The sequence below is a fragment of the Strigops habroptila genome, chromosome 5 (genome assembly GCF_004027225.2).
Source record: "Strigops habroptila isolate Jane chromosome 5, bStrHab1.2.pri, whole genome shotgun sequence".
Classification (NCBI taxonomy): Eukaryota; Metazoa; Chordata; class Aves; order Psittaciformes; family Psittacidae; genus Strigops; species Strigops habroptila.
In genome coordinates this window covers 75924617-75939688 of record NC_044281.2, presented here as the reverse complement: position 1 = coordinate 75939688, position 15072 = coordinate 75924617, and the positions used below count along the sequence as shown (strand labels likewise).

At 35.0% G+C, this 15072-nt stretch overlaps 1 protein-coding gene across 1 annotated transcript in view; it reads left to right on the top strand.

Moving 5' to 3' along the window:
- Positions 1 to 13591, top strand: part of RAB11FIP2 (RAB11 family interacting protein 2) — a 34136-nt gene extending 20545 nt beyond the window's left edge. Inside the window, exons 4-5 of the mRNA XM_030487361.1 lie at positions 5222 to 5267; positions 8892 to 13591. Coding sequence (XP_030343221.1) covers positions 5222 to 5267; positions 8892 to 9119 — 274 coding nt within the window. The 3' untranslated portion in view covers positions 9120 to 13591. The remainder of the gene's footprint in view (positions 1 to 5221; positions 5268 to 8891) is intronic.
- Positions 13592 to 15072: the final 1481 nt, after the last annotated feature.

The following is a 15072-nucleotide window of genomic DNA, read 5'->3' as shown; positions in this document are numbered from 1 at the left end:
TGTCTCCAGCAGCATCGGACACCTCAGAATTGGTCACCAGTATATTTTGGATCCAAATTCGTGTCTATTTTTGAAATGAAGGTGTTTATACAGAAAGCCAAAATTCTGTTAAATTCTTTTGAGTTTTTTAAACTGAAAGTTTCTGTCCTTCCATATAGTTGCATTGTCATGTTTCTACTGCACTAAATTTGAAATATACATGAGCTTCCTTGAAGCACATATTGTTCAGGACCATTATTGAGCACTATATTCTGAGTCTGTAACTTCTTTATCTCATGGAACCTTCTGCCATCTTTAAAGGGCTCCATGGAGAGCAGCACTATACTCATGAGCAGACTATTTCCAAAGGACTCTATGTAAAGAGTATGTAGCTTGAGAACAAATTATTTGCAAGAAAAGTCTCTCTCAGTGTTCAGGGGTTTTGGTCCAGTTTCTTAGCTCTTGGCATGAGATTTTATAGTAATAAAATGGAGTGATAGCAACAAAACCTGATGCTCTTTTTCTGTCCTCCTGAGGTTACACAAACTCCAAAAGGCAACAGAACATGGCTTGACAGCAGGACAATTTATATAGTGAAGTGTCTTAAGTGATGTTCCCCAGAATCTGATTGTGAAATAAATGGTAATATGCTTACTCCATACTTGCTTAGTTGCCAGACATGATAGTCATTCCTTCTCAGAGTATAAAGTGATGTCTGCATTGCCAGGCACAGCAGGCTAATAATATTCTATGGAAAGCTAAGTTTCTGAATTTCATTAACTGTATCTGATTTTATTGGTTTCTTTTGTTTTTCTAGTACATTGGTAATAACTTAAATTGCATCCTAATATTTCAAATTTGTGATATGTGTTGTGAGAATCCAGAGAAAAATGCATAAGCACTGTAGTAAGAGTCAGTCCAAAGACCAAGAAGTAGGAATAGGAATATTTTGACTCTAATGGAAAATGAACATAGTAGAGATTTGCTAATTACCTGTACGCAGACATTCCATATTAAAGAAACTGAAAGGTCAGACTGAGCTTATTGGTATAATGGATATTTTACATGATGGCAAGTTAAGAGGGAAGGTTTCAGTACTTGGAACAGTAATGATTAATGTAAATATCCTAGTTTTAATTTCTAATAGTATACAGTACAATGATCGTATAACTAATATGAATAGCACAAGATAAGTAAAAAGCTTTTGTTCCATTAAGAAAATACACTTTCCATACAGCATAATTTAGGAGTCTGATTCCCATTCATTATGTTGTCAGAGTAAATGGTTCAGGCACTAAAATGTTTAAATCAGCTATAGGAAAGATTTTTTAAAGATTGTTTTAATCTTTAGGCATTGAGAAGCTAAATATTTAAGCAGCCACTAGACCCAATGTTTGAATTTTTAACTACTATTAAACTTCAAAGACAAAATTACAAGCTCCAGTCATAAACTCGAGCTTGTGATACATCAACTCCACTGCGTTGAAGTTTCTGTACAAACTGCAAATAATCAGCACACAATGTATTTAATCACCTCATAAAAAATAGGTGTTGGGGGGAAAAAATGTAAGCTTCATGTACTTCTCATGTATTTAAATAGGTAAAATAAGTAGTTCTAATGTATTTAAATAGGAAAAATAACAAGTATAAAATAATACGCTTGCTATGATTATGAAGGACATCCAAAACACTCTATAGAATCAGATTTGTAATATGTGTCTGATATAAAGTAATTGTTGAGGAAACTTATTGAATTCCCAGATAAGTGAAATGGGGTTCATGACTAATTGTTGTGCTAGATTGAAGATTGTCTGTTCTACCTATAGTAAGGCAGTGTAGAAGTTGGGTGGCTTGCTTAGCGTCATCTCTGTGATCCTCTGTGTCGCCTCTGTAACTGATTTTGAATCTATGCTGATGTGATTTACCTCCCTTTTACTAGTTCCTAACTTTCATGAAGGTGATCGGAGTGAATGAAAGTTTATTAGTTGTAAAAGACGAACTGTTAAAAATCATTACAGGACCTGGGTCATCACCTTGAGGCACATGAAACTCCACAGTGGTGGAGAGGGGGCCTTCTCTGTCTGGGAAAGTGGAAGAGGTAGATGTCTTGATTCCTTGAGGCAATGAAGGACACAGGAGCAAGAAGGTAGATGAGCTCTTTTCAGTGAGCAGAAAGAGCCAGTTTGTGTAGGTTGGGAGGTATGAGCAATAAAGAGCTGTTAGACTCGGATATAACAATACCTAGAAGTTACACACAGTATTAATGACAATGAGCCAGAGAAACCCGGTTTGACTGTAGTTCTCAGAGTGAGTTGGCAGAAAGTCCATTTGTTAGAAAAAAACCATCTTTTTACTTGTAAACTGAGCAAATTTAGTTTGGGCATAATTGAGAACCAATAGTTACAGAATCCCACAATGCCAGTTTTTTACAATCACTGTTCACAGTAAACTGCACTCAAAACAAAAAAACCCAAACATAAAGAAGCTTTTTCCCAAGCTGTGAGCATAGAATTTCATGCTTCCATAGCAAAAGTTGCTTGCTGAGTTATCAAACCCTGGGGAAAAAATAGAGATGGGACTGTAACTATCTGTATGAACTGTGATTTGATTATAACACAGTAAAAAATGACATTTTTTATAATTGCTGAGATCAATGATTTCAGAATGTTCTTAGCATGTCAAGAAAATGGCTGCTTGAAGGAAGCTTATGATGGTTGTACAGCGTGTGGGCTGTAGTCATAGAGGCGTTTTCTGTAAGCTATTACCAGTAATCAAACAAGATGGTAACTTTAGGCATGTGTTATTGGGATGAAATTTAAACCGAAGAACAAATGCTGCCATGAATTTCAATACACTAAGCATGCAACTCCCCCAACTGTATGTATTGATAATTTTACCGTATTTTCTTTAGAGCTATTACATGGTTCTCAACAGTGAATTACGGGTACGGCAGTGAGAGCCTGCATCTGCTCAGGCTCACCTTGGGCTGGAAGCGCTGGCAGGAAACCCTCCGGGGCTCAGTGAGGCCACCGAGCTCCCACCTTGCTTAGCAGACAATCTGATGTAAAAAATGTTATATGCAATCTCAGCACCTGTTTCTTCCTTGACACGCAGTATATTTCCATATATCACTTTAAAATATGAGTAAGACTATTCATGGGGTTTAGGGTTTTATTGGGGAATATTTTGTTTAATAGTTTTTCATTTTTCGTAAGTATATTCAAATTGCTTCATGTAAAATAAGCAGATGTACTCTATTGTAATTGCACTTACAATGTCTGCAGTGTTACGGAAATGATTGCAGGTTTTTAGCTAAAAAAAAAAATAAAAATTAGTCCGTATAGCCAGTGATTTATATGTCTAATTTTCAAACTTAACTTTTTGTTGTCAGAACTTCTGCTTTTCTTTTAAGCTGCTGCTATGAAAAAGAGTTCTCAAACTTGTTTCACAGAAACTATAAAGTCATTCAAGGCAATGAAAGATCTTGCTTTTTTAACCTTTCAGAAAGTCACTCAGTTGAGCAGTCAGGCTGTATTATTCTATATCTTGTCTAACATGAGGAAACAGTCCCAAAAGAAAGATATCCCAAATTAACGCCACACTTCATTAAATAGAGACATTCTTGGTTTTCACCAAGCTAATTCGATCCAGTTCAGTTAACCCATTTTTTTTGTACTCGGATCACGAAAGGCAGCCATGAATGGAGCAAGTTCATCATGTGTTTGACACATCAGTGTGAAACTAAAAGGCGGGCTGGGAGGGAGGGTTCCTGCCTTTAGCTTTTTAGACAATACCCGATGAAAGAGGCCCCTCATTCAAAACTGGTTTCCAGCAAACTGCTGCGGATCACTGTTACAAACAGGTATAATGGGAATTAGCCAGAACTTGATTTGTCAGACACCTCTTGATTTCTAGTTGTGACTGTTTGTGTAATCCAATCTTTATCTAATATCCTCAGTCCGGCAGATGGTTCATGCGACTTCTCTGTGAGCAAAAGACTGCCTGCTTTGGAAACGAAAAGTTATGTATGGGATAAAAAAATTTAAAGTAAAAAAAAAATTATAATGTGTAAACATTTTATTTTAAAAGAAAAAAAAACCAGGTTATACATTTTACTTAATTTACATTTATAAATTATGTCCCTTCCACTTTTACACCATGAAATATATGGCTTATAAATTCAGATAACAGTGATGAGCAGTCATAAAATACATGTTCGTTACTTGAAGCTACCTTCAAAATAAATTTTAAGAGGATAAACATGTATTTGTAGCTCTTTGCATTATTCTCAGTCAACAAACATCACCCTTGACAGCCAGTACATGCAATCTAAATTAAATAGTAGATTCTCTGAGGTGACAGAATGACATCTGCAATGATGCTACCAAGTAAACAGTATTTGTGAGCCATACCCAAATTCTGAACGCATTTTCAGAGGGTTAATTTTCTCTCCAAACTTGCTGTATCGAGCACATAGAGGCACTGATTTTTGAAGGTATTTGCCAATAATTATACCAACCTGAGAGACAAGTGGACTGTTTCTTAGGCCTGACACTGAGACAGTGCTGCCTTGATCAATATCGACTGCACTTTTGTAGTTGAGGAAGAAAAGAATCTCAACACAGCAACATCATGAAGCAGCTTTGCTTTTTGGATATGTGGGAAAAGCACCATGTTTATAAAATAATACATTATTTACTCGATTTTAAGTATGAAACAAATGCTGCTCACAGAAGATGGCTTTTCAGCTCTGATTTAAGCTGGTGATCTCATTGGAATTTCTAAAGGACCTTTCTCCTCTAGCAGCTGCCATGAAAGCTGAGCATACATGTTTGTGTGCAGGGTTTTGTTGTTTTTTAACAATCTCATCCCAGGGACCTGTTTCCAGAACATTTAATTTACAGTATCACTTTTTGCTTAGATGCTCAAGGTAAGTCTAGAGGTAAGAGACAAGGTAGTGAAGCCCAATCTGTAATATCCTTTCCTGTGTTTCTTAATTACTTATTCAAATTTTATTACAAAAAGAATATGAAAAATACAAAAAATTGTGAACAAAAAATATATATAAAATTTCCATTAATTCTGAATATTTTTGTATTTTTCCTAAGTTCAACAAATCAAGAAAGCAAATCATATTAGATATTGTATAGCTATATGCTAAATTCAGTAGTGTCTTCTAGTAGATGCTTTGGTCCGATAAGTATGCGCTGCTAATATTTGGGGTTTTGTTTTTTTCCCACAGTTTTAATATGAATCCTTCTGGCATTGAGGACCTCAGGAAAACAGGGGTGAGTTCTGAAGTGTTATGGAAAGCCATCTGTAAATGCCAACTAATCAGTGCATGACACAGTTTTCTTGGTTTTCTTGGTTTTCTTTTGACATATCCAGAAAATCTAATTAGAAAATAATAGCTTAATACAAATTTGGAAATAAAGAAGAGTTTTACACTCAATATGTGTTGTATTTCTGGTATGATGATGTATAGAAAAGACAAAAATTAGATCTTTGCATCTAAACTAAGAAGAAAACAGTTGCTTTGGGGTATTTCAGATGACTCTGGAGAAATAATAGTCAGGAAATCTACATTTGACAGTGATGTATTAATTGTCGTTACAGGAGATTCCTATCACTGTAGTCTTGAGGACAGTCTTTAGATGGCAAGTCAAAATGGAAGTAATGAACTGATATATGATGGGATTAGTAATACAAATGATAAATTAACGGCCTCTCAGAAAAACTAAAAATAGCAATACAAGAAGTTATTATTCAAAATACTTTTTTTACTCTTAAAAGTACCTAGAATATATTGTGTACTAAGAAAAGACCAGAAATATCCACAGATTTCCTGTTCAGTGCCTTTGTTTGAAGGAAAATGTGGCTTTACTAGAATTTTTTCTGTGAATAGATGAAATCTTTAAAACTAGGTTTGTTTTCAATCTTTCAAATATATAGAAAACAAGTTTCACAAGCAAATATGGCTTTGTACTGTTTGCTTTTGCTGGTTTATGTGAATAATTTGTAATAACATTTGATGTTATTGTAAATGCCCGAGTTTTTATAATGTAAGTAAGTAACTGGTGGGAGATGTCAGAGTATATGAAGGCTGCCTTTGATCAGATAGTAAACTGAATTCTACCAGGCAGTTAGTTAATCTCTGACAAAAAGCGACATCAAAAAATTGATTTAACTTAGCAGCTATTGTCTGTAAAGTAACTGTAATTACAGTTTCTATGTGCTTGCAAATGTACTACTGCACATCATATGATTTATTGCTGGTAAAAGCATCAGTTTAATTCTTTTAAGAAATAAGATGTGAATTGTTTTATTTAAAGGATTTAAAGGTGATAAAAGAAATCCTTGATGATTTTTCTTTTGGAATACCAACTATCCTATATGTCAGTTGTAGGATTATGAGGTGGTGCTCATTTAATACAAAATACAAATGAGGTGGAGAAGAAACAATATCTCAACCATAGTTTTGAATGAAACCATTTGATTTTTTTTTTTTTTTTAATATTCAAGATTGCTTTCTAAGGTGTTTGAAGTCATTTATTATTAGGTTCTGCAATAATAGCCCTCACCAAGTTGTTATATTTCTTCCTCGTGCATCACATTTAGTAATTATGTTTGTATGTCTTCTACTCTGGTGCCAACACCTGTCTCTGAAAGCAGTATTTAAATGGGAGCAGTAACCAGTTGAAAGGGCAGCGCGAGCTCTTTAAGGCCTAATTAAGAACTGAAAGGAAGATGAAGTAAGTAGGACAAAAGATGTGAAAGTAGCTTAGATGATATTCCCAGAGCAGAATTCCTCATTAGAACAATAAAGAGATGATCGGAGATTGCCAGGCCTTCATTTTATCTAACTTCATTTCCTCTGGCTGTCAATGTGTACCCCAGTAGTATTTTGCAGCTGAGACAATCGTTCTTTGCATAGATTGTTATTTAAAATCTTTTTTTTCCTTAATAATTCATGGTAAGATTAATGTTTTGCATTAAAATTGTAATATCTGGTTTTGTAAAGATGTTCCTTATACATTCACCTATCACTTATTTGCTTAAATTGAACATTTAAATTCTTAATTTAAACAGTATTTATTTCTAGGTACTAGCATCCTTTAACTAGAATTTTCTTGTGCAATTAATGTTATAGGTTATTCCCCCCAAGGGTCTATTTGGAGCATGGGTATGACAAAACATCTTTAAAGCATACGTATTGAACACAACTTTACAGTAAACTTTATATAGTAATTAAAGTCATCATTGCATCTTAATTGCTGTTCCTTTGCCAAATCAGAAAATGAGGCAAACCCTATATTTTAGACATGGAAGTGTTAACAATGTCTTTTCCAATGTGTACAAAAATTTAATAAAGAGAGAATTCTACTTCCTTCTTGTAGAAGAAAATATACTAAAAATATAATGACCACAAAGTGAAGTTATTTTCTCTTCTGTACTTGTTGGAAATCAATTATTGGTCAATTTATAAATTTCATTATTAGCCATTTTAATAAAGTGGGAGCTATTAATCACAATCTTGTAACTTGGTAAGTTTACAATACTGAATACACATACATAAATGTGACATTGAATATCTCAAATGTAGTGAGAAACCCTTAAAAGCACATATAATCAAGAGCTACTATTAGAATATGAGTGATGGAGAGAGATTGATTAATCTGTCGTACTTCAGGCTATTTGCAGTTCACCATCACTTTTAATTAGGTTTATTTGAAAACTTTGGCCACCTGCGTTTTTTAATGATTCGACATATGCCAATGTGCAAATATGGAGCTGTATGGAAAGAAAAGGAATGGAGCATGGAAAAGGAATGAATATGACTTTATTATGTGGTATGCTTCCTAGCTGTGCAAGCTTTATCATTTTTAATGACAAGTTTCTACTGTAAACAAAAGCTATCTTGTGTTCTTCTTCTGCCCTGTTAGAGGAGCAGGATTTCAGAGGTGAGATTATTTTACTTCATTAGAGGTTCCAGATCTTTTAAATGTCTCCATTTCTGAATCAGGTAAAACTTACTGCTTAGCATGTATAACAGTTCTAATACTTGGACTCTCACAGCCTTTTTCCCAGTTACACATTTCCAAATTTTTTGTAATATGGTTATTTCAGGTCACAGCTAATTCGCTTGACACAGAATAAGACATTCAAGTTTATCTAGCCCTTTGTTAAGGGCACAAATTTGTCCATCTCTGCTAACACCTGCACTTAGGAGTCATTAGAACTCATTACAGAAACAGTTCTGTTATCCCTATTGCTCAATTCTGGTTCCCTCCTGATTTAAAGCAAGCGAGCAGGCAAGCAAGATCTTTTAGTAGTACACATTTCTGTCTTACGTGCAAATAAAATGCAGCCTTTTAGTTTCACCTGAAGTTTAAAATTGAAAGTTTTATTACATGAATCAGAGGCCAAGTCCTGGAGAACCACTGATGACAGAAAATAGAATATGAAGGACAGATGAGGGCTGATGTCCTTTAGAGCTAAGTTTTGCTATGATACGCTCAAAAGGCGAGAACTCAGAGAAGTTACAGCAGGATGTGAATTCTGAGGGCTCTTTCTCTGGTCCTTCTATACTTAACTACATAGTGGTTTCCCAAAATAGATCTGCTAACTGTTCATGTGGTTACTGCTTGTATGGTCATTAACTGTGTACACACCTCATAAAACAGTGGGGTTTTGAGATGACAATGTGGGAAAACTTACTTTAAACTGGGAACCTATCTCCAGTTGTCTGCTCCAGTGGGGGTACTGAAGGGAAAGCTCTACAGCAAATGGAGGTATGTTGCCAAGAAGTCGCTTCTGTCAAGAGGTGCACATGAGAAACATGAAAAGCATGAATTTGTTCAGAACAATGAACTATTTAATAAAACCTGGTGTTTTTCCACACTTATCTGTAGGATGGAAATCCTTTTGACGCCACTGCAGGATACCGTAATCTTACTTATGAAGAGGTTTTGCAGGAACTGGTGAAACATAAAGAGCAACTTAAGAAGAAGGACACCCATATTCGTGAACTTGAGGACTACATTGATAATCTTCTTGTCCGAGTAATGGAAGAAACACCTAGTATTCTCAGAGTGCCATATGAACCTTCTCGAAAAGCTGGGAAGTTTTCCAAAAGCTAAGATAGTGAGACTTGATGGTACTTTCTGCTGAATACATTAGTGGAAGAAAATCACACTTTACCATTCTGTCTTCTCTTCATTCCTTTTCTCCTAAGAAATTCCAGGAATCAGGGGAGGACGGGACTATTGCGTGGGGTTCTTTGGTTCGTTTTTTACTCCAAACACTAGCAGGGCCTGCCAAAAGTAATATTCTGTTACATTACCTAAATAACTTTTTTTTATTATTATTATTTTTGAAAACACCTTTAGGTACAGAATACTTACGGTGGAGTTAATAATGCACATTAAGTATGTCCATGCAGTTTGTATAGTAGCTTAGTGTTCACCATGTGGCAGTTTCAGCTGGGAAGCCTGTCTGTTACGAGTGTTTTCTTGAGTGATTCTTGGTATTACGCAAATATATCAACTCTGATATTACAGCATGCCATCAAGACTGCTGTTTTCAAGCCAGTGTAGTACGCTTTACTAAACCTAAGTGCAGTTTGTTGCAATGGAATGTAGTTTGTTCTACGCATATTAGAGGAAAACAGTGATGCACAATCTTTGCAGATTAAATGCTGTATTCTATACAGTGTGCTTTTTGTATAACAATGTGAAAAATACGATGCCATTGCAGTAATGGCACATGCTGGAATCAGTTATTTTACACTTAAATGCTGGATGTTGTGTGTAATGATTGAACTTTGGTAGTGAGCTCATGACATAAGGTTGTTTTGAGGATCTTTTTGTATGAAGTTATTGCATGCCTTTTTATATGTTAAAGTAAAGTACTTTGAACAGTGTTAATAGAGTTGGAGGGAGAACTGGAGAAAAGTGTGGAATAAAGATATGAATACTTTGTTCAGTTAAAGACTACTACAGTGAAAATGTAGGAGAAATGAACAGACTAACTTAAATAGACATGATAATTCAAAAAACATGGAACTGACTCAATTTAAGGTTGAGTTTTACATGATATATGTCTGTCTTGGGTTTTTTAAATCTTATGACAATGAAGTATATGCCTTTAGAAATAGGCTATGTTGCTTAAACATGTATAGAGTACTTAAAAAGGCTTTTCATTTAAAAACACTCCTATATTCCTTGTAAGTACTTCTAAAAGTCAGTTTTCATTGAGGCAAATGAAAGAAGAATGTAGTAAATGTCTTCCTGATCATTTAATAATTGTTTGTAAAATGACATGAAAAGGGTATCTGTTATTCAATAAATTGGCAAAATGTATTAATGAATGTATAATGGGAAGAAAAAACCATAGGAGAAGAATCCTCACAATATTAAGATAAATAGATTTTAATTTTATTTTTTCTTCATAAGAGTCTCAGTTGGATTGTCTATTGCTGTGAAACAGTAAGATGATATTAAAAAGAAGTACAGAGAATATTTTAGATTTAGATTTAAGAAAACTGACTGTCTTCTCCTCCTCCCCTCTCTTTTTCTACACTCAATCTGTTTGTTTTGGGTTTTTTCTTATGGCACCATGTAATGGCTGTTGCTGAGAAGGAAAAAAAGCTTGAAATTAAATTCCATTTTTTTGTTGTAAAAGACCTAAATACTTTTTCATTTTTAAAACTGCACAAATTAGTAATATCTTGAATATATGATCTGGAAAAGTTAAAGAAGTTCTACCTGAATGCTTTTGATGATGGTAGGATTATGTGACAGTACAGAATTATTCTTCTTAGAAAAGAAAGACTCCTTTGTAGAATTGTTCCCAGATTTTAATTACCTATTTTTAGCTTTTTCCTTCTTTTCTTCTTTCTTTCTTCTTTATATTTTCTTCTTTATTTTAGCAACTACCTCCCATCCCCCTAGTGCTGTGTCCCTGAAATGTATGCAGTTTGAGTGTTCCCAACTCACCATTGGGATCCCTTAGCATAGATTATTGTGCCTGGATAGAGCCTGAGTTGTTCAAGCCCTACCTAATTGTAGTGCTCTGTGTTTAGATGTTTGTAGCACAGAAATGGGCCCACTTCATTAGGTAGTCTCTCTTTTGACAGCCTAAGGATTTATCAAGTTTGGTACCTCATAAACCACCTGAATGTTCTTTTGACCCACTTAAGATCTAAATGACTGTAAATTTGTTGTAATATATTTGAAGTGCCAAAGGTTATGTACTAAGTTATGGTACGTTTACAGTTGGAAGTTAGGTTTTGCACTCGATTAGATTTTAATTTCCTAATTACACCAAGATGTATTTCAGTTACTCAGTATTTCCATAAAAATTCTTAAACATTTTCAAATGTTTGGCCGAAGCAAGTGGTTTTCTCATATTGTTAATGGGGAAGTGTTGTGCAATTGTTTTGAATTCCACAGTCATTTTCAAACTCACTGGTATGAGACCATCTGTAGTATCTACAATGATTAAATCACACACCCCAGTGGGGTTTAACAAGTAAACTAACCAGAGAATATGCTCCAATGACTTTTTCACTTGCAAGCCAACTTGTAATTATTAAAATGAAACTCTACTATATTTAGCACCTCCGAAATGACTCCTTTTAGAATGTAAATGTAGAATATTAAACTGCATAATTGACTAAAAGCAGATCATTTGACATATTTGCATACCAACAACGATAAGCAGATTAAAGGTAGCGAAAAGATCAATTTTTGTGCATTAGTGAAGAAATTTAGTGAAGCTTTGAATGTGCTATCTAGTCTTTATCTGATCTGTAGGTGAATAAAAGCACCTTTTGTTTCTAACAGTTTGTCGAGAAAGGGGGGAATGACAAATGCAATTTAGGCAAAGGTAGAGTTCCTACAAGAGGTAGAATGGGACATTTACAACTGTGAAAAGATTACAGAGTTCTAGCTAAAGACATAGGCTGCTTTTGGAGCAATTTTGGAAAGATTATATACACGTCATCTTCTGCTTAGAAAGAAAATGTTATCATTTTTCTACATTTTGAGATTATTTTTGAAAAGTATCTCCCCCCCGCAGGTAGTTTTTGAACCATGCAGCTTTCAAATGAAAACATCTCACACAGAGTAATTTATATGTTGAAAATAAAGAAAGTTCTACTTCCCCCATAGGATAAAATTGTAAACTTCCTTGCAGATAATTTTAAAACCATAGTAACTTGGCACTTACAGTCAGTCTTTCTTGCCCTTTAAGATGTAGGGATGAAAATTTCGCACGTCTCCATATTACTTGAATTTTTTCTCTCAAAAATTAGCATAAGACTTCATCCATGCACACACTAGATTTGAAATTATCTTTTTAAACATCTTTGCTCATAGCCATGTATTTTACTTACTTTAAAGAACAAATATGAGGGCCATACTCTAATGTTGTAAGTAACGAATTGAAACTTTCTGCCATTCAAGAAGGATGTTTGATATTTACATATGTTACTTCTTGCTGCTGTATATTATGTTTAGCTTGGTTTTCCACCTACTAATGAATGTAGCATTCTCCCTAGGTTATACATAACTACATTTATTGCTGTTGGCTCTGTATCAAGATCTATTTGTAATTTTCCAGCTGTGAAAATGTTGCCTTGCATTTGGAAAGGTTTCATGATTCGGGGACCTAATGAAAATCATGCTCATTAGGTACTAGGCTGCATTTCTTTCTGTACAGGATGCCCTTTCTTAGATGCGTCTTAAGCAGAACTGCTGTCTTAATATGTTTACTGCTGCACTGGATGTTGATTTACACTTCCAGCTTTAAAGAAAAATTATTGTCCTATGTCGAGTATGTAAAGTAAGCTCATGCTTTTTTGCTCTTTATGTATCCATTACTGTTGTAGATATGATAGAGGCGTTAGCTGTGGGCTTTTAAAACTCTGATATTTAAAGCATGTTGACTAACTTCCTCTCTTTGAAGTACCTGGTGAAGGATTATAGTGCTGCTGTGTTGATGATGCTAGATTTAAGGGTCTGTCAGCACTTTCGGTATGAAACCCTATTTTCAGGGATTTATAACTTCTAAATGGAGATACAGTCACTGGAAGTATTTAATATGCAATAGGTAGCACTTTAATCTGTTTATGAAGGATTTTGAGATTTGTTTCTGTTGAAAAAGTCACAGTCTCCTACAGCATGGTGGGCATTTGCTTTATCTTTCATAATTTGTACATTGAAGAAGCCACTGTATATTATAAATGATAGAGCCCTTCCTATTCATCTTAGAAGCTTCCAGATGTCTTGTATTACAGTGTACTATAAAAAGCTGAAGATCCAGGTTATATAGGAAGCCTGTAAAAGATATGAACATTACTTATAACTTAAGGGTTGATTTTGTCTCGTGCAATCAATGGTAGTTTGTCTACATTTAATAATGGTACAGAATCACAACTGTATGCACATGTGAGAAGTATAAACTTAGAATGCATGAAAAACTTTTTTTTTGTTTCATTATTGCAACTTCAACTCTTCTAATTTGATTAAAATGTTATCTTAATATTTTATTTTCTGTCCATTAAATAAATATTGCATGTCTAACACTAATAAAGCACCACAATGCACTACCGACGTATTTTTTGAACTGTGATGTTAATCTGTGTAATGCATAGCATGTAACTCCGAAGCTCAGCTTAAGTATGTGTTTGTAGAAACCGTGCTGTTAAGACTCTCAGATCGGAGAGAGGTGTATTTCCTTAAGGACAGCTCTAAAGGAATATTCCAGCTGTTTGCAGGGTAGCCGTTAAGGGAAATCTCTTCAGTAGTGTCAAAACTTATAATTAATGGGAAAAAAAGGCATGTTCTTGTGTTTGGTTTTATATGACAGCTGCAGTCCCTTTAAACTCACCATTCCTCTGATTGTGTGGTTGTGTAAATAATACTAGGAGATCTTTGGCACTGCAGACTAGACCTGCATTTAGCATAAGGATGAACACTGTGCAAATTTGGATAGGGAAAACATAATGCATATTTCTCTTCATGCCTGACAGAATAAAACCCAGCTTAGAATGACAGAAAACTGGAGCATTCTTTCACACCTTGCTGTCCCATAGGTATTTTTTCAATGCTCCTGCAATTTTTTTCCCTTTTCTCAGGAAAAAAAAAGGCTTTTGCCTATCTTCTTTTCCTCTTCCTTGAGGCATCAAGACAGCAAAGTCTGTCCCCTGACAATAGCAGGTTTTCTGGAGGCTACAGAGATACTAAAAGTGGTCCTGAGTCAGAAGAACGTTGTGAGTAGTTCACCCAGTAACTTGGAGGCTTACATTTCACTGGGATGAGATTCCTTTTCTTGCAGTTAACTTGCTCCATGAGTAGGTCCTTTGTACAACTCTGGACTAGGTTTAGAAAGGGCTCTTCTCTTGGAGATATCCATGAAATGCAGTGGTTACGGGAAATAGGAAGGAATTTTTGAGATGTATATGTACTTACACATGCTTTGTTATGCAGGTCTCCATCAGCTGTTTCACCCATGTCTCACTGATTTTGCAACTGTTCCGATGGGTGAGTATATGAGGAATGAGGACAGAGGAGGAAACAGGTTTCTGAAAGTACCGTGCTGCATATTAAATACCAGTTTCCATCTGTAATTCACATCTGGTAACTAATCTCAGTTCCTATGCCCATTTGAAAATGGAGCCAGTGCAATTTCCCTACCTCAGAGGCATAATGTTTGTTAGTTGATACCAACCCTAATTCTATTAACAGGGTAAGAGACCAGCTTGATTAAATAGATTCCAGTTTCCCCTGTGTGGACTGGGGTTTTGAGTTTTCATATTTAATATCTCAACCCCCTAATAAAGTTTCCAATGATATTTTGAATATAGTTCAGCAGTTAAAGAGCTATTGAAATGTTTAGATGTAAACTAGATGGATCATTAAGGACCATTCTCTCTCCAGTTGCGTTTATTAAAGTTAATTCTTTATGGAACCATACAGAGTAAAAATCAGGATTTCATTTCCATATTTTGCTTAATTTGTTTTTATGGGAGTGTTGTGCAAGCTCTGGCTGCAGCTCACTTGGGATTCATTGCTCTTTTGTGTAATACTG